General features: G+C 49.1%; 1 protein-coding gene across 1 annotated transcript in view; it reads left to right on the forward strand.

The window, feature by feature from the left end:
- Window positions 1-24,965, forward strand: part of PAPPA2 (pappalysin 2) — a 208,223-nt gene extending 183,258 nt beyond the window's left edge. Inside the window, exons 21-22 of the mRNA XM_066361598.1 lie at window positions 22,661-22,759; window positions 24,289-24,965. Of these exons, the coding sequence (XP_066217695.1) occupies window positions 22,661-22,759; window positions 24,289-24,363 (174 nt within the window). The 3' untranslated portion in view covers window positions 24,364-24,965. The remainder of the gene's footprint in view (window positions 1-22,660; window positions 22,760-24,288) is intronic.
- The last annotated feature ends 2,629 nt before the right edge of the window (window positions 24,966-27,594 follow it).

Below are 27,594 nucleotides of genomic sequence, written 5' to 3' on the forward strand. Positions count from 1 at the left end.
TTCCAGTGGGAAGAAAAATGGCCTAGCAGCCCATAACAGGGACAGTTGTCCCACTTCTGGTCAGGGCAGGGGGGTGTAGGTCCTTACAAAGCTAAATCTAAGTATGTGTTGGACGTGTTAAAATCCAGAGAAAAACTGAAAATTAGCTTAAGTTGGAGCTGTCTTGCAGGCCCACCGGCTGCCAAATTTCCAGTCCCCCAGAGATTTGTTTGTGCGTGTCGCCGCCAGATTTGTGCAGCCCGCACCAGACTGAAAATCTGGGCATGGCTTTTTAGGCTTATCCAGGGTCCCATTCGGTGCAGGCTGGACGTTAGATCCTCCAGCTGGACTCCGAGAGCCCAACTCCAAATGTTCATTAGGACTAAGTTTGTGTTTGGAAAGAGAAAACCATTGTTTTCTTCTCCCTTGCTTTTTTTTTTTTTTAATGAAACATTAAAAGCGTAACTGTGCAAATTGTAAAACCTCATCTAAATGAACAACATTAATGAGGATTTATGCTCGTTTGAAACTCCCGTGGAACCACACTGTGACATCCCGGTGGGCTTCCTTGCCTTTTGCTGCATTTCTCTCCTCGGCCTCCTGGAAGGGAGGGCCTTTCTCACTCTGTTCATTCTCCTTGTGACATGGGCTGTCCCTTCTTCCCTCCCACCATGCCCTTTTTCTGATTGACTCCACGCTTTCCCCTATTTTTCTGTTGTTTTGATTTTTCCTGTCTAGCTCAGGCTTGCAGACAAGTTTAAATATCACTCACCTGCAAAACTGACATCACAGAAACACAGCCTTCTTTTCTCCAACCTGCTGGACTTTCCCATCATTTTGCTGGGGTTACAAGAATTAGCAGGAAGCAAATATATAATCAGGTTATGGCTATAAAAAATTCTGCCCCTTGCCTCTTTTCATAGGGACTTTGCTCCGCTAATATTTCTAATGGTGCTTCTAAAATGTGTTTTAAGTGCAGTCTAAGCAGGACTCTCAGTACATGCCCTGAGATTGTTCTTAAATTCTATAGACCACAGGTTGGTCTACCCTTTACCATCCTGTTCATTTGTATAACCCCTTTGTTAAATCATATAGACAAGCTCCTGCAGAAAGGTCATCTAATTTGCATTATTTCTAATTTATCCTACGAGAATAGATATTCCTTTAAGTGAAATTAGCTTATTAAATACTTGTTTGCTATAGTGACTGAACATTAGTAAGGTATTCTATTAAGTTTCTTACACTTTATTTTTCAAATAGTGTAAAGTATGTGTGTGTGTGTACATATATATAAATACATATATAGATGTGTGTGTGTGTGTGTGTGTGTGTGTGTGTGTGTGTTTATTTTCTGCTTTACCCAGCAGGGAAGTAATGACAGAGAAAAGGGTGATACTCCCAAGCTGATTGCAGTTATTTACAAATCTCAGCAAACAGCAAGTAGAAGAAAGAGCACATATTTCAAGCCCTTGCTAATGAGTTTAAATCTCTGTTTTGCTGTTATTAGCTATATTTCTGTGTAATACTTTTAAACTTAATTTTAATTCTACAAAAGTAGTACATGGACCCAGCTTAAAGAGTCAGCTAGCACCTGGAGGTTTATTTGTAGGACTAGGCGTGCCTGGCCCGCTGCTCTCTAAGCTCAAAAGAAGGAGTGAGATTGGCAGCAGCTTACGAGGAAAACAGTGCCCACGGAAAGACTTTTGACATGGATGAGGCTTGACTATACTTGTTGGCTGTGGGTAGTCATCTGGTAGAGAGTCTGGAGGCTCAAAGTGAAGAAGGAATCGAAGAGAATCCAGACATTGTTGGCTCTGAGGCGGGCGGGAAGGCAGTAGCAATGATTAGAGATCAAGTTTGGGGAGTAGCAGGTGGAATTCAGAAAAACTCAAGGACTTCATCTGTGCTAATGTCCCATTTCCCTGTACAGACCTTCGCATCCACCCTGCTCAGGACAGAATCCTTGGTGTCGTCCTAATGCCCCCCTTTCTCTTACCCTCCCCCCCAGTTCACCGGGCAGTCCCCCTAGCTCCCCCTTTAAAAGATATCCATAGTGCGACCACTCTCGCCGTCTCACCACCATCTCCCAGTTGGAGCTATGTTCGTCTGCTCCCTGGATTACTGGGACAGCATCCTGGCTGGTCTCACCACTACCCCACCCCACCACAGTCTGTTCTCAATGCAGTAGCCAAAGGGCCCTGTTAAGATGTAGCTTAAACCCAAGCATCTCTCCCCTAAAGCCCTTCAGAGATTTCTTATTTCACTTAGAGCAAAAGCTGAATTCTTTCCAGTGGCTTACACCACCCTCCCAATGTCCCCATCTGACCATTCAATTGCAACTCACAGCTGTCCTTGCCCATTCTCAACCTAACCCCGTTCACAGGCTGCCTTACACTGCCCTGATTTTTTTTTTTTTTTGATTTTTTTTTTTTTACAGAGACAGAGAGAGTCAGAGAGAGGGATAGATAGGGACAGACAGACAGGAACGGAGAGAGTATTTTTGTTGTTGTTGCGACACCTTAGTTGTTCATTGTGCCTTGACCGTGGGGCGACAGCAGACCGAGTGACCCCTTGCTCAAGCCAGTGACCTTGGGTCCAAGCTGGTGAGCTTTGCTCAAACCAGATGAGCCCGTGCTCAAGCTGGCAACGTCAGAGTCTTGAACCTGAGTCCTCTGCATCCCAGTCTGATGCTCCATCCACTGTGCCACTGCCTGGTCAGGCTGCCCTGATTTTTTTTACATAACACTGTCACTTTCTGATCACTTACTTTATTTGTTATAGTTAAAGTCTGTTTTCCTCACTGGATGGAACTTTATTTTAGTCACTGTTATATCTCAAGCCCTTAGTACAGTAGTTGTGACTGTCACACGGTAAACACTCCATAAATATTTTTTGAGTGACTGAAGGAGGTAGGAAGGTAAGGGCAGCCACAGACTGCAGAGAGGGTTGGCAGGTAGGTTAACAGCCTTAACAAGCAGCTTTATTACTGGGGGGAGAAGAAAAATTTTACAAAATTGTGAAGAGTAAAAAGATTACCAGGAGACCCTGAGTTTTAGTACTCTGTTAAGAGTCTTCTTACTGAAGGTTTTTCCGTTGTAGTGGTCGTGAAGGTACCATAAGTCTATAGTAAGTGTCTCCCCTACTGGGACTCTGGGCTTGGGCAGAGTTGGGGCTCCCTGGGTCCCTTCAGCTCTTTGAAGGCTCTTTGAGCACCAAGGAGAGAAGGCGTGGCTCCATCTATTGCCTTTCTTCTCCTTGGTTATGTGACCTGAGTCAGTCATTTGTCTCCCAAGGGAAAACGGTATCTTCCTTGGTTGACTGTAGTGCCCTTTTGCTCTCAAATGTGATGATGTTCGTGAAAGCCTTTGTAGCCACTGAAGTGCTACACACAGGTATGGGATGATCGTCATTGTCCTCATCCACAGGTGAGAAGCCTTCTGAGGAGAGGCCAGGCTGAGGCAGGTGGCACGTCCTACATGTGCCGCCCCCCCCCCCCCACCAGGGGAGCTGCCAGGACGTGCACCTGCGGCTGCGGCGGGAACTGCCGTGGAGCGGAGTCCCTCTCGTCCTCTTCCCACTCAGTCTGGCTCCCTGCAGGCCTCTAGCTTTGAGCTGGTGTTTGTGTCTTTTTGGACTCAGCTTTCCAGGTGTGGGCACCCAGCTGTGCGGCAGGCAGACCCTTGTGTCAGGGGCAGACCACAGCTCGGGTCTGAGGTTTGCTGGCAGCACTCCCAACTCCAGCCTGGCACTTGGGGGGACCTTGCTTCACAAGCTCCCCCTTAAGACGATGCCCACTGTTCACGGAGTATACAGACCCTCCACCTTATCTGTCCAAATGAAGTAGTAAGGATAGGAGAGAAAACAGTCTTTGAATGCTTAAACCACGCACACAGCAAAACAAACCAACAAAATCTTGAAACCATGCACCTTTTTCGTAAACAGACTCATTGTCTCTCCCTTATCTCAGGGCGCCAGCCGGGCACCCTTCGCCGCCTTTGGCTTCCCCAGCAGCTTCTCCAGCGCCTGTTCAGTGTTATACATTGTTTTCTGGCCGATGCAAGATCAGTAATGGGGACTTGGCAGGGGCGAGATTCAAATGGGTCAGGAGGTGCTTGTGGCTTTTCTCGGGCTTGTTTTCCACAGCCCATTCTAGCCTGCGACATACCTCTCAAGACGTAGTTGGCCACAGATCTAAGCCACGGTGAGAGGCCGCCACTGAGGGCAGCGTTTCAGGCGAGTGAGTGAGGCCGGGGCCCCGAGCAGGCTTCCCAAAGCACAGCACCGGGGTGTTTCCTCCAACACGCACACGCACCACGCATGTGCACACAGCAGCACGCACCGGGCATCCTCATTGAGAACAGATGTGGCTGCCCCCTGTGCCGGCCACGTGTTGGGCATGGCATGTGCTTCTGCTAAGCCCCTGGCAACCTTGTCTTTTCCCCTCCCTCCACCTCCCACCCGTGTTGCCTAGCTCCCCCCTACACCTACCGCATGTACCAATTCCCGCCTGACTCATGTTGGGCCAGCCTCAGATTTTTGTTGTTGTTATTGTTATTGCAAACATTAGATACTTCCAGAGCTGGGGGAAAAAATAAAAAGAGAAGAAAAAGAGAAAAAAAAAAACCCTCAGCAACCCCCAAAGAAAACATGTTCTAACCCAGGAATGTACGATACTTCATGCATGGGAAGCATCTTCCTGCCTCTCCAAGCCCCGCTCCAGAACCTGGGGCTCCAAATTCCAACACAGGAAAAAGCAAATCCATCCAACTCTTGTTGGGCCTGAGCCTCATACAGTTTCTCAATCTAAAGGCTTGCTGCTCCCCCCAATGGCTGGGGCTTGTGGAAGTGTCTTCTTTCCCGACTGAACACCATGGTTACTAAACTGTCGCTCCTTCGGGTCCATTTGTGTATTTCTCTCCTTAAAATAATATTTCCTGAGTGCTTACAATGTGTTGAGATTTCAAAAATGAGTAAGGAGTCCCCAGCCCAGGGTATGCAGTGGAAGTAAAAAATGAAATTGCTACCCAAGATGTAATGATGTAGAGATATGCCCTAAGTTGCATGGGAGCATAGAACATTAAGCAAATAACCTGCCTCGGTGGTGTGGAGAAGATGTTATAGACAGGTAACCATTTGAAGTGGCTTGTGGAGGATAAAGAGGAGCACACGGAAAGGCGAAGACGCGGACGGAAACGGCGTGATGCAAGCATCAAGTTGTTCTGTAATAATGCTGCCTAACAACCCCCAAATACTGATGTCTTTCAATAACAAAATGTATCTCTCACTTATGCATTTGCAGGTGGACTAATGTGGTTCTGCATTAGGTTGTGGCTTGGATTCAGGTGTGTTGCATGTGCCTGTTAAAAGCATGCTAGTACACTCAAAGCCTCTGGTCACGTGTAGCATATGTTACATAGACTCACAGTCCATTGGTCAAGGAAAACCACACGACTGAGACCAAGATCAGTAGGAAGGGGTGTTATAGTCTGATAGTGAAGTCATGGCAAAGGAGGAGAGAGTGCAAGGAACTGGGGGCATATAATCATATCAGCAAGTTAGCTTCTGTAATCGCAGACATTTGTCTTATTCAGATTCACTCCACCTTACCCCAAGCCACTCCAAAAGTCTTACCCAGGGTAACGTTAGGCTTGGAATCCAGAATATTGTGATTTACATCAGGTTACAATGTATCTTCTCTTACTCTGGAGTCCAGTGTACTAAAATTCCAAATTCTCTGCCTTCCATGTACCCAGTGGACAACACAGAGCAGAATAAGACAACTGCAATCACTATCCCCTTACAAGGAGAAGGAAGAGAGGCACGTAACAGTCCCTGGCTCACAACAACTCCGAAATCCCGCTGAGGAAATTTCCTCACTTAATAGTTTTTGATTAATCCCTGGGTACAGCTCCTAAATCCATTGTTCTTCATGGCTCTTGGTTCTGCTCTCTGAGAAGTTCTTTCTTGTCCGTTATCCTCTTGGGTCACAAAAAGAGAGAGCGTTGGAGATAATCCCCTTATTGGAAGTGAAGTTACTTTCTTGGCTGCTTTCTTCTGGTAGAATGAGGGCATCAAAACCCTTCTTACGTTCGCTAACAGGAAGTCTGTTTGAATCCAGGCTAGTGGTGCTTTTGTCAGTCCAATTCTCACAAACTGTCTTGGTTTTATATTTCTTTAACTTCAGCCATATTAACATTCCAGGAGCTGTCCTCACAAGTCTTCAAGATGTACCTGTTCATATAGATTCGGTGATAGGCATTCTGAGTTTATCAGCCTTCTCTGGGACAGAGTCACTAGTCTCTTTTCTATGAGTCACTTAGTTCAGCTGTCAGGTTCTCCGAGGTGTTACTTTGATTCAGTTGAAAGTCTTGAACAAATGATGTAACAGTCCACCCCTTGATTTGGTCTTTGCCTGAGGTTAAGTTTTAACTTCAGTCTTAGAAAGGCTCTCCAACCCAGAACATGACTCAGTTTTATCTTCTGCTGGTTGCGGATGAGAGACCGCTCTGTTTCTCGGCATGACAAGTCCTGGAATTTCTAGTGCTCTGCGTTCCCTGTCCCTTCTGCTGGCAAAGTAGCAAGGTTTTCTGAGCTCATCCCTTAGTGCAATACTTTATCAAATGGAGGCAGGAACCACTAGATAGCCCCAGCAAATTCTTAAGTCTCTTTACCCAAAGCCAATAGGCTGTTAAGTAAATTTTCTGACCTACAAGTTGTAACAGTTAACATTCTGACTTCCCTTGCAAGGGCAGGAGACATTTAATCAAATTGTTGCCACTACCTAGAGTGCTTTCATTTTTTACATCTTCATCTGAGCACTTTCTTTGCTTCCAGATACACCGTCCTTGTATCCAAGACTTAGGTTTCTATTATGACAGTGCTCACTTCTGATACCAAATTTTGTATTATTCAGGGGTCACAACAATAATGTATAGCAAACAACCCTATAACACCAGTGGCGTATCACAGAAAAATATTACTGGTCTTCTCAGTGAAACTGATCTTGGGGCGCATGATCAAGTGTGGAATGATTTTGAGGTTAAAAGGTAAGCTAGGGGTAGATTGCTGAGGCTCTGAGGAGTTTGGACCTTATTCCTCAGTCAGTGTTGATCCAATGGAAGCTTATAAATAGACTGCATTAATCAGGCTGGGCTGTGGTCACAGATTAATCCTGAAATCTCAGTGATTCAACATGACAGGGGCAGGACTTCTCACTCACAGAAAGTCTGCTGTAACTCTCTGGAGCATCTGTCCATCTCATCCATCTTATTCCTCTGTCCTCTCCAAATGTGATCTCCCTGGTTGCCTCCAGAGAGGCAGAGACAAAACAGAGAAAAAGGCCAGTAACTCTTGAGTCTTGTGGACCAGAAATATCACAGCATTCCCACTTGCCTTCTCATATTCCAGACCATGGTCGCATGGCTTCAAGCCACCGCAGGTGAGGCAGGGAAACCGAAGGGACACAGAGATCTCAGGTGAGCATTAAATACCTGTGTCACAGAGAAAAGAGGATACAACTTATAGTTGAGGAGGGAAATCATGGTGGCAAATTTGGTCCGTGCAAGTCAGCACCTTGTCACAGCTCACCTGAACTGAAGTCACAGCCCCGTCACTGAACCGAGGGAGCGGAAGGGGAAGAGTAGAAGAGGCAAAGTCCAGAATGATCTGCGGCAGTGTGGAGAAGGTGTGGATGTTGGGTGTGGTGATGAGCAGGGAGTTGAAGCTGAGGCTGACTGGAGGGAGGGATGGACCGTGCTATGGGCTTCCCTCCCAGGACTGTCTCAGTTTGCTGGGGGAAGGCTCCGCCAACAATTTTTTTTTTAATTTTTTTTTTTTTTATTTATTCCTTTTAGAGAGGAGAGAGACAGAGAGAGAGAGAGAGAGAGAGAGAGAGAGAGGGAGGAGAGAGAAACAGGGGGGAGGAGCTGGAAGCATCAACTCCCATATGTGCCTTGACCAGGCAAACCCAGGGTTTCAAACCGGCGACCTCAGCATTTCCAAGTCAACGCTTTATCCACTGCGCCACCACAGGTCAGGCTCCGCCAACAATTTATTAGTGCACAATCCCAGACACTCCCTGTGGGGGGCAGTGGGAAGACCTGGCCTCTGCCCATGCAGGTGGAAGTGTGTGTGCTCTTTGTGTTTTTGTGAATCTATGTCGCATGTCCAGTTAGAGCAGCTTCTAGAAGTCAGGAGGCATGTTTATTTCTTCTGTGTTTATACCCCCACCCCCACCATCTAGTTTAAAGTTAAACATTTCTAAATCATCAATTAATATTCACATTTGGCTAAGTGATGCTCATTTTATTCTCTTCTGTGGCTGCTCCTGGGATATTATTTGGTAAATTTCTTATGCATTGGATATGAAATATTGGGGTTCAGAAATAGAGCTAGTATTTTATTTTTTAATTTATTTTTCCATTAGAGAAACCAGGTAGTAAATTGACTACGCATTATCCAGATGTGAAAGGTCCTGAACAAAGAGAGATGAAATCTACCCCTGGCTGTCCTCTCCCTTGTGTGCTGGTTTGGGAGTTTAAATGATTAAGTCTAGTTTTCTCCTCTCTAGCTCATTCCCCAGGTGTCCTTGGGACGTGGCCCTTGGTCTCATTTTCCCCATCAGTGGAATATGTATAATCATATTAACCTGCCTCATCAGGCGATGTGAGGATTAATTAAAGTGTGATTAGATTCAACTGAAGTCTTTCTAATGGGAGAAATATTAAACTTAGTGTTGCATGTCTGTAGTGCCGTTAGGATTCTGGGAATGGTCTCTGGCCTTGGAACCACTTACGACGCTGGTGACACTGTAGTTGAGCCAAGAGTGCCTGCAGCCTGCCCAGCTTGTTGACCACACTCACCTGCCCTGGTTTCACGCCTGTGTGCCCTGCGCAGGGGCTGGACCCACTCCGGATTGCCTATAACTAACTGTACCACAGAAGCTGGTGGTCTTTTCACTCCCTGGGGCTCCCTGTGAGAGCTGCTTCCTGCCTGTCTGCCTCTTCTCTCCTTCCACATTCCCTCTTTCAGACAGGATCTCTGGGAATTCTTTGGGATGACAGATCAGTAAAAATAACTAAGTTACTAAGTTCCCTTAATATGGCGTGTGTGTTAGTCGGCTTGGGCTGCTATGACATAATACCACAGACTGAATGGCTTACACAACGGATTTGCCCACAGTTCTGGAGGCTGGGAAGTCCCAGAGCAAGGTGTGGGCTGATTCACTTTCTGGTGAGGGCTCTCTTTCTGGTGTGCAGATGGCCACCCTCTTGCTGTGTCTTCACGTGACAGAGAGAGAAGGGGAGTGCTGCTGTCTCTTCTTATAAAGGCAGCATCCCTTCATGAGAGTCCTCCCTTCATGGTATCATCTAATTACCTCCCAGGGGCCCCACCTCCAAACACCCACATATTTGGCATTGGGGGCTTCAACCAACATGTCCATTTGGGGCCAACACAGTGCAGTCTGTAACAACACGTGTTTTGCTTGTGTTCGCATCACCTGGGCAGAAGTTGTCCAGATTCACAGAACAGGGTTCCTCCGTTTTGTTTACAAGTGGCTGCCTCCACTGTGTGATTTTGGAGGTGCTATGCCTGCTCCTACTTCTCTCCCAAATATTTGTCCCATGTGACTCGCAAAGTCTCTAACTTTCCACAATTACAGTCATTTTTTTTTCTGCTTAAATATTCATCATTTACTTAGTTGCAGAAACATATGTGCCATTGAGCCGCAGAATATCGGCTGCTTTCTGGAGGGCAGGAGAGGATGCAGACGCTGTGGTGGGGGTGGGGATGCTGGTTAGGGGCTGTCCGAAGGAGCAGAGTCCAGCGTGGACTTGGCGTGATGGAAAAAAATAAAGGGAACGCAGGGGCCTGAACACAAACCAGGACAGCATGGCTGCTGCACTCCAGCTGTCAGCAGGAAGACATAAGAGAGGCGGTTAGTGTTTCTGATAGCTTTGCTTATCTGTTTTGCGGGCTTAAAGCCATGTAATGTACAGTCATTCTGTCCTTCTAGTTGGGCAAGGTGAATGGCGAGAGCCCTGGGATTTCTGGTCATAGTTACCAGGGAGGAAGAATGACCAGATTATCTGGTGGCCGCTTCTGGGAGGGCTGCTGTCCATCTTCACTGACAGGAAGTCGTTAGTAGGCTCCATGCACTCAGGAAACAAACAAAAGATTTACTCCTGGTCTCCTTCTACTCTTAATAATGTCATTGAGTGTTCATTGTGTGTCAGGTGCATACTGTGAGGAATTACCACCACCATCATCCCTCCTGTTTTACTGATGAGAAAAACCGAGGGGTGAGTTTGTGTCCAAATGTGGGATGAATATGTGAACCCAGGCGGTGTGATTCCAGAATCCCTGTGCTTAAACCAGTAGGAAGGTTAAAAACAAATAACACATCCACCAGGAATGCAAGGCTTTTAAAAAACTCAGCCGAGAGATGACCATGAGATGCTGGCCACCTGCTAGGATGCCTCCCCGGGCTCTGCCAGCTTTGAGCCAGAGAAAGAGGAGAAAGAGCAGGCGTGCCAATGGACCCAGCTCCGCCAGGATCAGAGACCAAGGAAATGAGGCTGGAGAATGCGTGAGACAGATGCAGCCACTCGGTGGATGAGTGAGTAAGATACACAGACAAGCATCCCGTAGATAAAGGAAATGTAAACAAGACCGTTGCACAGAGAATAGGTTCCATATGGGTAGAAGTGAGGCCGGATGGCTCTGCCAATTAACGCAGAACAGAGCAGCCGGGCCGACAACCCAGGATGGCGTGACAGGTTGAGGACGGGAACCACAATAATCAGCCACACAACTGGAGCTGCTCAGAGATACAGGAACTGAAAAATCAGACTGGGGGAACAGAAACAAGACTAATTGGCAAGAAAATATTCCAGAATAAACATGACGCCTCCCTCCTGCCATTCCTCCACTCAGCGGGACCTGGGTATTCCTGGGGGTGATAAAATAGTCACGTCTAAGCTGTGAGGAAAGCCGGCAGAGACCTGGTGGGAGAGAAGATACAAGGATCTCCGCGCGTTTCTATGGAACAGGAAGACGTGTACCGCGTCTGATGGTGAGGTCGGACAGACCTGCCGACTGCTCGGGCTCTCCGGAACCCAGTCCTTAGATGTAGTGAGGATGCTTTCTAGCTAGTTTTTATGTTTTTTTTTTTTTTTTTTAAATGAGAAATTTTTTTTGAGGAAAGCTTAGCATGATTTGAATAGTCAAAAATGTCAGAGACAAACCTTCATCCCCATCTGTCTTCTACCCAAATCCGGGCATTCGCCAAGTCCTGATGATTTTCCTTCACAAACTCCTCCTTCCTATTGCTCTGTTCTTTTCTGTGTCACAACCAGCCAGTCCTGCTCTTAGAGCACACCTGCTGGAGGCCCTGCCTCTACCTGCTCTAGTTCCTTCCCTTTCGCTCTGGAACACTCCCCACTGCTCCCAGATGCAGCCTTTGAAGCACAATGCTTATCGTGTTCTTCTGATCACAAACCGAACAACAACAGAAAGCAACCTGCCATTGCTCCCTGTTGTCTTTAGGATTGAGGACTAGATTCCTCCTGATGGAGATTTTGACCTAATTCCAAACATGGGCCATTAATACTTGAGACAGAAATCCACAGGGGCAGCTTCTCTTCTGCCATCTAGTCTTGGTTTACTGTGCCCTCCTGCTGGGATTCTTCTCCCCACGTCTCTGCCCAAATCCTGTCCATCCTCAAGACTAAGCATCATCCCATGTGCGCTATGAAGCCTTTCTGAAATGTCCCCACTCCTTTCGTATCCTGAGTTCCTGTAGCTCTTCGCAGGACCATGAATTACTTTGGGAATGAACCCTCCGTTGGCCCGTGGTTTCTTCCCTGTTGTCTCAGATGCCATTCATATTCTGCCTTAGTGCTGATGCCACCAGAGCGTCATAGACAAAGCCTTTGTCATGCACGGGACCTCCTGTTCTGCCTTGTACATAGGGTCACACTAACTGTGGGCTGACTGAACATCCAGGATTCCAGCATCCAGCCCCATGTTATGCTCACAGGAAATGCTTTAAAGCTAAATATCCTGGACAAGAACACTTCTCCCAGATGTCTGTGGCATTGACTTTTCCTCAAACGGAAGTGGCTATTTCACACTCGTGGCTGTAGGGAGAGAGGGTGGACCATTGGGTGCAGGCTCTGCATCTCTGCTTCAGACAGATTCTTAACGGCCCTGGTCCTCGTTTCCTTTCCTCTGTGAAATGGGCGTGTGACCAGACCTGCCTCCCTGGGTGATGGTGAGGCCCCCGCGGGTCGGGAGTACAGACCTTGGAGCTCTGCCTCATGCACAGCAGATGCCAGGTGTTGAGTAGAAGCAGTGTCTTGCTTCTATGTGATGGCATGGGGGTGTAGAAGTATTTCTGCCTTTAGCTTTATTTCTGATGCCTGGAGCTTCCAGAGAAATTGTATTCATATGTGTGTATCTGCTTAAAATAAAAACATGTATTTTAATGCTATATAACTACAATATAAGTATATATTATTATATACATAGATCTTATACGTGAAAAGCACATATCATCTATGTACCATATTTATGTGTACATGTATATGCATGCATATATATACATATATATATATATACATACACACACACATTCCATATGTATATGAGAGAAAAGAAGTACTGTGAGGTAGTCCTGTGAATATGTATGGAAACTCAGAGCAGCATAGATTTGCCCCAAAGTGAAACATCTCTGTGCAGAGTGGTTAAGGCTTTAGAACGGCCTTGTGAGTGACTTCGATGTCCTTCACCCGCACTTCCTACACGAGGAGTCTGAGTTCTCCTCGAAGTGCCTCTGTGTGCTTGATTGTCAAGGGAGAAAACGAGAAGGGGTGTGTGAGGAGGGAGAGGGGAAAGAATGAAAGAGAATGGGGCAGAAAAAAAATACGCTCAGCAAACAGCAGAAGAGCCAAGAAAAATATTTAATCCAAACAATGAATATTGTCACTTCCTCCCACAGTCTGCATTCCCAGTCACCCTCCATGGGCAGGCCCGGGGAGCCAAGAAATGCTGAGCTGCCTGGCATGAGCGTGCGTGTAGGGGGCACGGGGTGGCTGCGAGCGCACGTGGCAGGGGCTGCTCAGGCTGATCTCGACCTCCCACAGACTGCGGGCTGTCCAAGGAGCCGGGAGCTGGGGACGAGGGAAGCGGAGGCTCAAAGTCAGAGCAGGACTCCCACAGCTGCCCTGGGCCATCTATGGGGACCAACACTCTGCCTTTCCACCAGCGGCAGGTGTCCACTCTGACCTCTCCTTCCTCATCCTCTTGTGTCCCCCACCTCCCAGGGCTGTGTGAGCTCGTGAACAGCCTGAGCAGCTTTAGCAACCCACTCCTGTGAGTTGTGGTCTTGGCCGAGGGCCAGGAAAGGAGGCCCTGGGTGAGTGGCCACCTCCAGAGGTGGCCAGCGGCCAGGCAGCAGGTCCCACCTGCTCGGCAAGGTGCCCGTGGTGGCCTGGAATCTGGTCTGTTTCATTCCTCTGAATCTTTAAGTTGGGTTCTTGCAGAGTCTACTGTTAGTGACTCTGGAAGGATCAGGCTAAGCTCTCCCCAGTGCTGTGTCAAGGAGAGTCATTGGTGGTGAGAACAGATGCCTGGGGAGGCAGGGATCACGACAGAGGAGAGGTGTCTTACCTTGGCGGAAAGCAAGAGCCATCTGCCTTCTCAGTTCACACAGGCGACTGGGGACCGGGGCGTCTCACTCAGCAGAGTCACTAAGCACCTGCTGGGGTATGTTGGGCATTGTCCTGCTACGGGGGCCTCACAGCTGAGGGAAGGGGACAGGGACAATAAGGGGAACAAAGCAGAAGTGTCCTTGCTCCCATGGCCCCGGCAGAGTTCAAGCTTCTCATGTCAAAGTCTGTATCTCTGGCCTTGAAACACTGTAGTGTAGGCCGGCTCCAGTTAGCTGGTGCAGATAAATGCAGCCCCCACGTGCATGCCCCCGGCCCATCCTCACTGTTTGGGGGGCTTTGCATCCCCCACCGCCCTCTGGGCTGGGTGAGGGGCTCTGGGCCACATTGGGCCGTCCAGCCAAGAGGCCAGGCAGCACGGGGAAGCGGGTTGGTGTGTGGGTGAGGCAGGTGGAGAGAGTGCCCTGCTGGCCCCGGTCCGCAGCCGGAGGACTGGGCTGTGGGAGGTTGTTGTTGGTCGAGGAGCCAGTCCCAGGGAGTCCTCTCGCCACCCTGTTCGCCCGCAGCACTGTCAGGGCAAGGGTGTCGGTGACGGTCTGGGGTTTCTCAGAGGCTGGATGCCCGCGTCTGCTGCCAGTTTTGAGGACAGCCCCGGTGTCCAGAGGCCAGCGGGCCTCTCCCCCACTCTGCTTTTCCGAGTTCCAGGCCCTTCCCGCTCGTCGCCTGTCGTGACTCTGCCTGTTTGTGGTGAGACCAATGGGCAGTAGGCTCGCCGGGGCCAGGGCACCGATGGCCCTGACTCTGACGTGCTAGTGGACGGATCCAGACATCTTTCCTGACCAGTCTCCATGGGGGGAGCTCGGACATCCACAACTTCAAAAGCAGGGGCCATGTTCCTGGTGCCTCCATAGAACTGAGCACTGACTGAGTATTTAGCCTCCATCTGCGCATATGTGTTCCTTACAACAGCCCCGCAAGGTAGCTGTGGGCCGCATCCTCAAACGGGGATGCTGCTGCCGAAGGGAACCAGAACCTCGTTCAGAGTCCAGCCGTCAGGTGAGGCAGAGCTGATGTCTGGGCGTAGGTTCATCTGACACCCTATCCCATGCCCCTGTCACCATCCTTGTGGCCCTGATGATTGTCCCAAGCTGGAGCTATTCTGCTCTGGGCACCTTGAAGCAGATGAAAATATCGCGTGTTAAAGAAGTCCTTTGACCTTATTTTGTTTGCTGTGATTTCTCGATCTCTGTGTGCCCCAGCTGTTTCTCTTGGAAAGGATTCGTTTTCACACCTTTTGGTGATATCTGTCCCTAGACGGTGCTTTGTTGGTGTCAGATAAGATACGCTGGTTGTCACCAGGCTTTTCTTTCAGACCCCACAAAGGGACACATCTGATTTTCTCTTTTTCTCTTTTCTTTTCCTTTTTTGAGGATCTGTGGATTGCACAGGCAGAGGTTTGAAGCCCTGCACAGAAACTGGATTACCTCACATGGTCCAGCAAAGCACAGTAGTCCACAAGACTCGACCCCTGCCCCTGCCCCCTGACAGCTACCTCCCAAGGCTGCTTCTCTCTGCACATCCAACAGACTGTGTCTTCACTGCCTTTCTTTCAGCTACATCTTACTTAAATCCATTGCTTGTAGAGCATATCCGACCTTCAAGGAGGTATTCTTTGTAGTTTCCACCACTAGCTGATAATTCAACAGTGCCTTAATGTCTTAGCGATCAGTGACTCGGCCAAGGCCTGGATTTGAATCATGCAGACCTCAGAGCTGGTAGGCAAGAGCAAATCTCTTGTTCCCAAGTGAGCCATAAGACTATGTCGTTGCATATCAGTCCTCACAAACAGAGTCATCTTAAAATATTAACAGAGTCACTTACAAGTTCTCCGCTGTGCAGAGGTCCCAGACCTAAGCCTCTATTCCCTGTTGGCTGTTATCACCCACCCACCAGATGAGATGTATTTGCAGACATTCCTAGGACAGCCATGGTTTCTCTGCCTTCTTTAAGTCTGATCTGGTTTTCAGCTTCTTGTCTTGGGCTCCGGTAATTTCCTTCTCTTCTTAATATCCCGGCTGTAGAACTGAGAGGGTATTGTTAAATTTGATCCCACATTTTTGGGTTATTTATAAAAGAAGAACTTTTAAATGATATAGTCGACTATCTCTTCCCACTCAGAAATGAACATACATCAATACTACACCTGTTGGGATAACTATATATAAAATCTGTCTCAACTGCAACATCTGACTATAGTGTTACTGTTTATATTAAGAAAAGGAAAGGGACTACATGCCCTTTACAGCTAGCTGGATTTGGGGATAGAACCAGCAACCCCTGCACATCGGGAAGTCCCTCTAACCCAGTGGTAGTCAACCTGGTCCCTACCGCCCACTAGTGGATGTTCCATCTTTTATGGTGGGCAGTAGCAGAGCAACCAAAGTATAAATAAAAAGATAGATTTAACTATAGTAAGTTGTTTTATAAAGATTTATTCTGCCAAACTTAGTAAAAATCTGACATAAAGTACTTGGTAAGTAATTATTATTATATGCTTTAACTTGCTGTAACTCTGCTTTATAAATTTTATAAAGTAAAGTTACTTCCCTACTTTATAAATCACCATTACTGTGGAACCGGTGGGCCGTTAGGAAATTTTACTACTAACAGAGATACAGAAGTGGGTGGTAGGTATAAAAAGGTTGACTACCCCTGCTCTAACCAATTGAGCCATTCAGCCAGGGCTAAGTTATATGATTCTTATAAAGCCGCATGCCTGGTCAATTTTCTAGAGTAGGGAAGTAATGAGCAGGAAGACCTGGTTATTAAGTGTGCTAAGGAAATATAATTAGCCTTCATCATATGTGTTTATTGGTTGAGACCCTACTGTGCATTGGCACCAGACTAGTCTCTGGGACTAGGAAGATACTTGGACTGTGGGCCCTTGATTGTGCATTGAGAGCATTAGGTTTTATAATGTAGATATGAATTACACTTACCATAGCAACACGGAGGCAGGGAGAGCCCTCAGGGTCTGGGAAGCCGGATAAGGATTTCCAGAGGACGTTGTATATAAGAAACTCTTCCTGCTCAATCCCCCTCACAATGTCTGCCTGTTTTAATTTTACATTTTCCAAGAAGATTGTCACAAACCCACAGATGTGAGCTCATTGGCACCTCCCACTCCAAGGGGTGAACAGGGAGGAGTGGGATGGCTTCGTTTCCTCTTCCCTCCAATGCCAGCAGCGAGGAGGAGAAGCACTCTTGGCGCTAGACTTCTGGGGCCAGAAATGCTTCCGCATGGCAGGCATCTGCTGATGGGAGGGAAGCTGCATCCTCCGCAGGAAACCAGCCTCTAGGCATCGCTGGGCATACCAAGCCCCAGGGCTGGAAGGAGCTACAGTTACAGGTGGCTTTTTCGGGATAAACTTGGACCCGCGACTGAGAAAACTGGAGACTAAGGTGTGAGAGTCCAGGGGAACTGAGATTTTATATATATATGGCCTTTTCTTGGTTTCTGTGTTGGAACTCTGGGTTTACCTCATTATCAATGCCTCTGCACCCAAGCTCTTTTTATAGAGGTGCCAAGGAAATTTAGGTGACCCTGCATTCCCAATAAATTAAAGGACTCGCCCTGCTCAGGTGGCTCAGTGGATAAAGCATCGTCCCAATGCACTGAGGTCGTAAGTTCGATCCCCAGTCAGGGCACGTAGGGGATGCAATCACTGAGCGCACAACTACAGTAAATGGAACTAAGCGGAACAGCGAGTTAATGGTTCTCTCTCTCTCTGTGCCCCCCTTCTCCCCCTTCCTTCTTCTCTCTCTCTGTCAAATCAATGGGAAAATTCTTAAAAAATTAAAAGAGTAATGAAATTTTCCAGTCTTGGGAGCCTGGTATAGTAGCAAGAACATCAGATCAAGAATCAAGAGACTTGGGCTCTGTTTCCTGGGCTGCCACTAACTAGCCTTGCCAGCATGACAGCTCACCTTCTTAAGGCTCCAGGTCATTGTTACTAAAATGAGAATTTTGTACTAAAGGGTCTTCAAGGCTCCACTCAGCCTTAGAATTTCATGTATCTAAGGTACTTAAAAAAATTAGCAAGTAGCATTCTGGCCATCGGGGTCCCTGAGGGGCCCCTGGGATTCTAAGAGAGCTCTGCAGTGAGCCGGGGCAGCGTGGACGCAGTGGGCAGGGCCATACCGCGAAAGGAGGTGAGAATCAGGCCAGAGGTCACCACGCAGTGGAGAGTCGAAGAGAAAATTAGCACTCACATGGAAAATTAGTACACTTTTAGCCAGAGCTTTTCTCTGCAACCAGGGCTCTCTGGGATGCAGCACCAGGCCTGGTGCAGCCTAATCAGGACAGAGAAACAGGTGTGGGCTGATATGTCATTCCCGTGGAGGGTTTCAGTGGGAAAGGATATGGAAGAAAGGAAGCGCGTTAGAGCCTCAGGCAAACACTTGGTGACCTCTTCTCCCGGTGGACAACCCTCCTCCCGGTGCTTGTCAGGATTCTGCCCCGTGACTTTCTCTGGGGGGTATGGTCACTTCTGGGTGAGGTCCCAACCTGTAGGCTAGAAAGCCCACACTAATCTTTCTAAAACATCACTGGGGTCATGAGTTTTGTTTCAAGCTGTAGAATAAAAAAATGTTCTTTGTTTTTTGTGTTTTTATTTTAATTTTTATTTATTTTTAAGTGACGGGAAGGGAGATAGAGAGACAGACTCCCACATGTGCCCCAACCAGGATCCACCCAGCAACCCCCATCTGGGGCCAATGCTTGAATCAATCGAGCTATCCTCAGCTCCTGAGGCCAATGCTTGGACCAACTGAACTATCCTCAGTGCCTGGGGCTGATGCTCAAACCAATCAAGTCAATGGCTAAGAGAAGGGAAGAGGGAGAGAAGGGAGAGGGGAAGAGAAGCAGGTGGTCACTTCTCATGTGTGCCCTGACTGGGGATCAAACCTGGGATGCTTGCTTGCTGGGCCGACATTCTGTCCACTGAGCCAACCAGCCAGGGCAAAATAAAATGTTCTTAATCTAATTCGGGTAGTAGACGTATTCTCAGCCAATCAAAGTTGGAGGAGCTCCACCTGAGAGTGGGCCCTGTGCTCACAGTCTGGGACCACTTGCCGCTCTGGGTTCACGCTCTTCTCCCCTGACACTTTTCTCAGGCTCCTCCTTCTGTCTCGGCCGCCCAGTTGTAAGTGTCCCCCACAAGGGCTCAATGTAGAGCCCACCCCTGAAAGCTCACACAGGTCCCCTCCCCTCACATCTGGATCAGGGACTTCTCTCCTGCCCACCAGTCCGGGCTAGCCCTCATCAGGTGTTTGAGCGACAAGTGCTTCTGGTGGGCTCCCTTTGGGGTTGCAGCCAGGCTTTCTTTGTTTGTTTACATGTCCCTTTAACAGTACCTGGCAGCTGTGGGTGTGGGATAAAGAGTGTACACTGATCAAAGCAGTGAAGTGACCACATCTGTGGTCAGCAGACAGGGCTACCATCTCCATGGCTGATTCCCCCAAAAAACCTTACATGATTCTCACCAGATAACATAGTGAAAAGAAAAACTGATCTTGGCTCATGAGACGTTTCCAAAGCCATGCAGGGGGACAGATGGGTAGGCACCCTTTCTCCGGGTAATCCTTCGCGTCCACACTGCCCTTTGTTGGGCCGCCGCCTCTCCTGGAACGCGGCAAGCACGGAGCACTGGCGAGAAAAGCCTTCCAGTAATAACCAAAATAGCATCACCCAGCTCGGACGTCACTAGAAGAGCAACCCAGACTCTCTCAGACTGAGCGATTTAAGTATTCTTAGAAGCTTGAGTCAGGCTCAGAGGTAAATGACACAGGAAGCTGTGTGTGTGTGTGTGTGTGTGTGTGTGCGCGCGCGTGCACGTGCGTGCACGTAGCATTCATGTTGATGACTTTGTATTCTATAAGTTATTTGAAGTTGTCTGGGAAATAGACATTTTATAAAGTTTTGTTTTTTTTCTGTTGTCAAAAATGGTTAAAATAAAAAATGGCTTCTAAAGCCATTTTTTTTTCAAAAGTGCATTTGAAAAATACACTGTTTCTCATGTGATGGGACAGAGGAGGGATACATGACAGTCACACTGCGCAGAGCCACCAGGCCTCGTGCTCTCCCTCGGGAAAGCCTCTTTTGGGAAGGAGTGACGTCCCAGTCTGACACCTTTCAGTTCCTGAGATTTAGATCTCCTGGTCTCCATCCAGCCTTCAGACGCTTAAAAAAGCTTGGGAATCAATTAGTCACTTTCCCTTCATATTTTTTTCCATTGCAAGCTCCCCAGGACCGTGTTGCCATAGGAGCCTCTGTTTGTTTCGGGTGGGGACGTTGTTTTCTGGCAGGTTGGGGGAGGAGCAATTCTAATAGGTGTATAGTAAATTAGGGACTCGGTATTCCTGCTCCTTTTTTATGAACTCCCTTCTCTTCCCAGATGACCCTTTAGGAGCAGGAAAGAGGCAGCTTCTAGGAAGCAGGTCTGGGCTGTTGCAACAGAAGTCCAGCGGGAGCTAGAGGAGGTCACCTGGCCCTTTACTCTTTTCAATGTTGCTTCCTGAGTGTTCTTGAGGCCAGAAGCCATGCTTGGGGAGAACTTTGGAAAGAAAGAGTCCTGGCATTCTTTATTAATCCATCCACATGCTGAAGTTGTTCTTATGAAAAGAAAGCTCTTTAAAGCTCCCTTTAATCCTCCATACTGAAACTATAACAGATACATACAGATACATACATACATACATATACATGTATATATATATATGATATGTGTGTATGTGTGTGTATATATATGTATATATATGAAACGCATCTCAGGTGGTCTTTTTTATGGATGATTGCCAGAAAAAGAAAGAGCCAATTGTGCCCACGAGTCAGACGGGGTTGGAGGAAGGGGAACAGATGCCATGTTCTATGAGGAAATGTACTGCAAACACTTGAGAAAGGAAGAGAAAGTTTGGGGTGGGGGAATCTCAGGAGGTGTCTGTGGTTCTCCTGAGTGGACCCACGGGCATTGTGAGGTGTTAAGGCTGCAGCTCGCTGTACTTTGAGCCCCATTGCTCGGCTGCAGCGGTGGACCCAGGGCCTGACTGTGTAGCTCACTCCAAGCTCTGCAGACTCGGAGTACCCGGCCCCAGGGTCAGAGACAAATGCTCATCTTGGAATTGTTTTCGTCCCAGCGAGGCCCATGTTGAAAACAGAGTTTGTTTTCACTTCCTGCTGTCTGCTGACCTTGTTGCGCAGCTGGGCAACAGCTGTTGAGTCCCAACCCACCAGTAGCAGCTTTCCAGTGATTGGCAAACGGGGACACATCTGGAATGATGCTCAGATGACCTCAGGACCCCACAGAAGAGATCAAAACGCTGAAGTAATATCTTGGATGAGCGCGTTCTGATGTCGCTCAATTGCTGAAAATAATTGACCATCTTTTTTTTTTTTTTTTTTTTTTTAGTTTAGTGATCTGTCTCATCAAAGTGCAGCAAAATAGGGAACGGCCCTTCTATTTGATATTTAAGAAGGTTGGGGGAGAGAAAGTGATTGGAACCTATAAACTGGAAAGTGGCCTCAGAACCCAGGAGTCTGATGACCATCTTGTGGCCCAAAGAGTCTGACCACAAGATGCTTCTGGAGGCTTTGCCCTCGGGCCTCGCTCAGGATGAGGAGAGCTCAAGTGATTGGGTGGGTGGGCTGAGGAGAGCTCAAGTGATGGGTGGGTGGGCTGAGGAGAGCTCAAGTGATTGGGTGGGTGGGCTGAGGAGAGCTCAAGTGATTGGGTGGGTGGGCTGAGGAGAGCTCAAGTGATTGGGTGGGTGGGCTGAGGAGAGCTCAAGTGATTGGGTGGGTGGGCTGAGGAGAGCTCAAGTGATGGGTGGGTGGGCTGAGGAGAGCTCAAGTGATGGGTGGGTGGGCCGAGGAGAGCTCAAGTGATTGGGTGGGTGGGCTGAGGAGAGCTCAAGTGATGGGTGGGTGGGCTGAGGAGAGCTCAAGTGATGGGTGGGTGGGCTGAGGAGAGCTCAAGTGATTGGGTGGGTGGGCTGAGGAGAGCTCAAGTGATTGGGTGGGTGGGCTGGCTGCCGGGCCCTCCAGGACGCTGTGGGCCACCGTTTCCCTCCAGGAGTGATTCTAGAGAAACAGTGATCGGGGCTGCTAAGCTATGTTTTAACTGCTTGTTGCTATTCTTATCGTGCATTCCCTTTTGGGGTGAAACACTCCATTAACTCTGGTTTGGCCTGGGCTCCTTCCCAACTTCGGTTCCTGTGAACTCGCAGTGGTAGGCCGAGTGGAAAGAGTTTAGCTTTCTCTGCTCTGCCCCTGTGTCTCGCCGCCGTGTACAGGTGGTTGTGCATGTGGGACCATCTCTGCTCCGGCACTGGTGTCCCAAACGCCAGGACCACTGCATTCTGGACAGATGTCATTTGAGTCTTCATAGCACCCCAGGACTACCTGGGTCTCTACATACAAGTAGCAGGAGAAGAGGGGGAGTTATGGCCCTTAATCTGTGAGAAGCACAAAAAAGTCAAGATACATGACTCCCAATCCCAAGCCCTACTGTGTGGTCCAAGGCAATTTTTGCCATCTAAACGCACTTGTTTCTTTCCTCACTGATAGCATAGAACTTTTAAAGCCAACCCTGCCTGATGAACAGGTGTTTTCCTGGCGATCAAGAGCTAACATGTGTGAAGCTGTTTTGTAACCTACATGTCATAAGGGCCTATTATTGCAAGAGTATGAAACAGTTCATCAGAGAGTTCAGATGAGCCCTTCTGGACCCTCAGGTGGGCCAGGAGCAGGTGCCACAGGTGAAAGTTGATCATTCCTTAGGTCCAGTGGTCTCATGTTGAGACTTCAACCTCTTGAGAATGTGAGGTCAGTTGTGTCCTGCCCCTTGGGTGCTCTCCCATGATACCCCTGAGTTCCGCAGATTAGGTTGGGGGTGGGGGTGAGTGGGAGACCCGTGCAGCTGGACTCAGACACTAAACTCCCACCTCCTTGCCAGCCTTTCCAAGCAGATGGTTGGTGTGACACGATCAACAATCGGGCCTACTGCCATTATGATGGGGGTGACTGCTGCTCTTCCACCCTCTCCTCCAAGAAGGTAAGTGATGGCGCCTGGGACGGGGTGGGGGGAGGGCGGCAGCCCCAGGAGTCCCGGCAGGGGCTTTGGCTAGCTCTCTTGGCTGTGTCATAGTTGTTTTCACTCAGCAGCCAAGAAGAGGGAGTTGCAATGAACAAATATTAGGCTTTCTGAAGCAACAGGATTCAGGGTTGTGATTTTTAGGATAGAGTCTTAAAGAATACTAACTCTCTAGTCGTCAGACCAGTTAAGTCCTTCAGAAAAGCTGTGGCGCTTGCTCCTGAAAGACTCACACCTGCTTACTGTCCAAGACACATCTCCGGAGACAGAGAATAATGGCCTCCGCCCCTTGGGGAAGCGGGATTGCCAGTGAAGTAACATCCAGTTATTAATCTTCATCATCAAAGCAGTAATCCTCTAAAGCACATTGCAAGCACATGTTGAGTGGCCACCCCACACTACCTGGAGTGCTCCCTGGACCATGTCCCGAACAGCAGCCCTTCCCTCGCCGCCTTTCACTCCTGTGGCTCCGGGTTCTATTAAATTAGCAGGGATGCTTAAGCTACACCTAAAAAATTCAACGGGCTGAACTTTTGCAATAATGTGGATTTAAAAAAAACAACCAAGTGCTCCAAAGATATTCGATGCCAGTTGGCCAATTTGATAAATCAGAAATATGCAAGAGATGGTATTTCTGTCCAGTATACTTAGACTATTAAAACATATCTATTTTTATCTCGCTGATTGTCCATGCCCAAAGGGAAGAATCTCTGCCACATTTACATCATGTGTCCCAAATGTCCCAACCTCTGAAGCTAGTCATGGACTTCCCCAGAGTATCTGCACCTGTTGGTGGCCGTTCAAACAGCGCGGACTCTTTGGGAGTACCTCTGGGGTGAAGGAGAGATCGCATAGCAAGAGGGCAGTCCAGCCACAAACAAGGGGTAGAGAGGCGCAGTGTACTGAGCCAGAGAATATCCTTGGTTCAAGGAAGGCAAACGCGCATGCTTATGAAGATGACCGAGCTGACCTATTGTTCTGGAACATCAGGGAGTAGGAGTCACGGAGCTGGGCTCCAGCGCCTTGGTTTTTCAGATGGTATGTCATGACCTTGAGCTAAGTCATGACCTTGAGTTAAGTCACCCACCTTCGCTTGGCCTTCTCTGTGAAAATGCTAGCATTCATCTTACCTACTTTACAGGGATTTGGGGACAATAGTAATGCAACAAGAACATGAACAACAGTAGTTTTAGACATTACTGGTAATATTAGAAGTAGTGGTAACAGGAGTTAGAGGTGCCTAGAAATATGTGTTGGATGCCCATTATCTTATTCAGATCACACCAGCATCCTCTGGGGTAGTTACTGTTGTCCTCCCTGCCTTCTAAATGGAGCGAGTGGGGTGAGGAGGGCTCGCCTTGCCCGCCACGACCCGGTGTGCAAGTGTTGTGATATTCACACAGAACTCCCCACTTCCTCTGGCGCCCAGCAGGGGAAGTGTGCTGCTTGGCACAAAAGTGGGTCACTTCGTCTTTCCTTTGACCCCCTAGGTCATCCCGTTCGCCGCGGACTGTGACTCAGACGAGTGCACCTGCCGAGACCCCAAGGCGGAAGAGAATCAGTAGCTGCCCCGGGGGCAGGAAGAAAGGGGGGCCTCCACAGAAGGAACCCGAGGTGAAGGAAGAAGGAAGGTCACGAGATGGAGAAAGAGTGCGAGGGAGCGTGTCAGGAACGCGGGGGACGCTTCTAGGTGCCACCTGTCACAGCAGGTAGCTCACGTAGGGAAGAGTCGTAGGCAGAGTTTTCTTCCAAGGGGCAGTTGATTAAAAGTATAAGGGGAAAGTATCAGTGTACAAGGACCTCCCTCCCACATTTATGTCCCACCCGACTCCACTCTCAAGTCCTGCCTACGCCCCTCTGGGCACCCTACCCCCTCGTCAGCCCCACCCCCGCATTGTACACCAGCACCAAAACACTAGGAGGGGAGTGGCCAGGGACACGCTCTTCACACACAGTCTGATCGAATCGCCACCGGTCAGGACTCACCTACGCTCAGCTGGCTCTCTCCTTGTCATTGTGTAGTCTCCCTTTAGTACTAATGAGGTTAGTTATTCTTTATAAGTATTTAAACATAATTATATAAATATATTATATATATATTATATTTTTTGCTGTCTACTAAGCTGAAAACTATCCATTGTTCCACACATGCTGCTGTGAAAGTCACGTCCCAAATAAACGCTGAAGGTTTGCGGACAGAAAGCCTGGTGCTTCTGCTATCTGTGTACGGATGGGGGTGGGCAGGCTGAGAGGGAAGTGGAGGAGAGAGAGCGGATGGGGTTCTTGATGCTGACGTGTCAGCAACTCGTCTTTTCACGAGCTGGGAGCCGGGCCCACTCTGAGGAGATGGGGGCCTGGTGTGATGCTACGAAGAGGCCTGGGAAGTTGAGTGGGGGTGCCCACTGTTGACAGGTCCAAGAACTGGGCCATCCAGAAGGAATATTACTGACTTCTTGCTTCTCAGAACCCTTAGTGGGGGTTGTGAGACCCAGGAATATCTCCGCTCCCACATGCGCCGGTCCCTGCATGGCTCTCTGCCAGCCAGCCAGTCAACAGGGTCGTACAAGGGCTCATGCCCTGACGGGCGGGATTACAGCAAGTCACGTGCTCCTTGAACTTGGCCTCTGGTCTCCTTCCCTCTGAATTCCGGAGCCTGGCCGCTGTTCACGGCCACAGGACCAGTCGTTAGTTTTCCGGGGAAGGAAATGTCATGGAAGTGGCGGGGAGGAAAGGCTAGGAGGAGACCAGGAAAGCCGTAGAGGAGGGAGAGGCCGGGGGCCAGGGTCAGGGTCAGGGTCCTGGGCGGAAGGATGGAATGTGTCTAGGAGACTCCGCCTTGTTCGGGCCCCAGGGCTGACTGGAGGGATCCTTTGAGTAACGCAGAATCGGAGATACATGCTGTTCCGGCACGATGCGTCCACTCAGTGGCCCAGAGATTTCTCTGCGAGCAATCTCTGGGAACACGTGGAGCAAGGGTGACACTCTGTGGGGAGAGAGAAGAATTTCAACTATTTAGGGTCCATTTTGTTGTTCCTTCTTGTTCAGGAGATGGGCTGGCCGTGGCCACGTTAGCCTGCCCCTACCTATGCCCGGGCTGGGTCAGCTACAGCTGTGTTTCTTGGTAACAGCTTCTGGATTAGGCCCCGGGGACTGAGAGCAAGGAGCTGACTTCTTGTTTGACACCCCAGTGTACCGTCTCAGGAAGGGCCGGAAGCTGCCCTCCCTCGAAGCCTCTCCGATGGAGGCCGAGAACAGGCCAGAATGAGAGAATGACCTTGGCCCTGTGGCTCTCCCATCAGCACTGAAGCCAGGGCTTTGCAGACAAGAGGACGTCTCACCCACTGCAATCTTGAGCCAGACTTCGTGTAGGGAAGAAGAATGTTCTGGAATGGAATGAAGAGGAGAAGGGGACATATCCGTCTGTGTCTGTGGGGACACGAAGTGGGGTGGCTTAGACACCATGGAAGGGAAGGAGCAGAGCCTGTCTGTCCAAACAAGCCATCCTCTCCGCTTATAGCGTGAGGGGCGGGCGGGGCGCCACTCTCTGTCTGGGCTCACAGTGAGTGTTCCCAGAAAGAGAGTACATGTGTATTTCTGGGGTTTGGTTAGGCTTCCAAGGAGAGAGAAAACGGAAACAGTTAGATTAGTTATAAAATCATTTCCTTGGGGAGAGTACCTGAATTCCTGGACAGCTGTCTGGCTCTGTGGAGGGGGTCCTGCCACGTCTGGGGTCGAGGCGAGAGCCCGGTCACCCCACCCACACAGCCCAGCTCGGGGGGTGGCAGCCCACCCACAGAGAGTGGAGCCCGGGGTTCGTGCCATGGGGGGTCTGCCTGCTCTCCCCACTGGAGGGCAGCGGGAACATTTCTCGCTTATCCTTTAGTTAAAGATATTTTCTTCTCTGTCGGTGACACTTCCAATTCCCACGGCCTCGGTACAGTGAGCAGACAGTGTCTGTGGTGGCGGGAAGGCCACCAGGAGGCTGCCCAGCCTTGGCTCTGGCCACTCAGGTGGCGAGTCCCTTCCTTTGTCGCCCAGGCCTAGTGTTGTCAGCTCCTCTGGTCACTAATCAAGTTGAAGGACTTTGGATATCAGCTCTCTGTCGCTTGACGGGGTGATTGGTGTTGACCACCCATGGAGTCCCGGACGGCCTCTCCGAAGACCCTTTCCGTCTGTTTCTTTGTTCCCAGATCACTTCTCTGCTTCCTGCTTCTCCAGGTAACAGGGCTCTGGGGCCAGGTTGCCCAGCGCTGACCCTGCAGGCTCGTGGGGCCACCTCCGTAGAGGGACGAGAGGGTGAAATGAGCACGGGCAGCCGGATAAGCCAGACTTGGCTGTGAAAGGGTGGTTGGGAGCAGAGGCGGGAGCTGATCTACTGCACTGTAATGTAAACAGCCCCAGCCAGGCTACTTTGTGAGATCCTAAGATGTCCATTATAAAATCAGCACGCAGAATGTGAGGTGTCTCCAGTGTCGCGTTCTTGACTCATTCTGTCACTTCCAAATCCCTTTCCTGTTTGCTTGCGCCAGGTCGTGATTGGCTGACCATTCCTTTCAGTGACTTAGAAACGATTCAGGGAATGGTCCTCGTGAGGAAGAGGAGCACGAAAGTTCGTTAGGAAAGATGACACAAAGAAGTAGAGGATGCAGTGGGAAGGTCAGGTGCCTCGTAGACTCCTCTGCAGTTCAGAGGAAGCAGGTGTCCCTCCTGGATGCCGAGGTAGGCAGCGGCATTTGAAGGACGGTCCGTGGAGGATGCATTTGATCTTAATAGGCAGAAAAGGGAGAGAGGGGGAG

This window comes from Saccopteryx leptura, chromosome 2, assembly GCF_036850995.1.
Source record: "Saccopteryx leptura isolate mSacLep1 chromosome 2, mSacLep1_pri_phased_curated, whole genome shotgun sequence".
In the NCBI taxonomy this organism is placed as follows: Eukaryota; Metazoa; Chordata; class Mammalia; order Chiroptera; family Emballonuridae; genus Saccopteryx; species Saccopteryx leptura.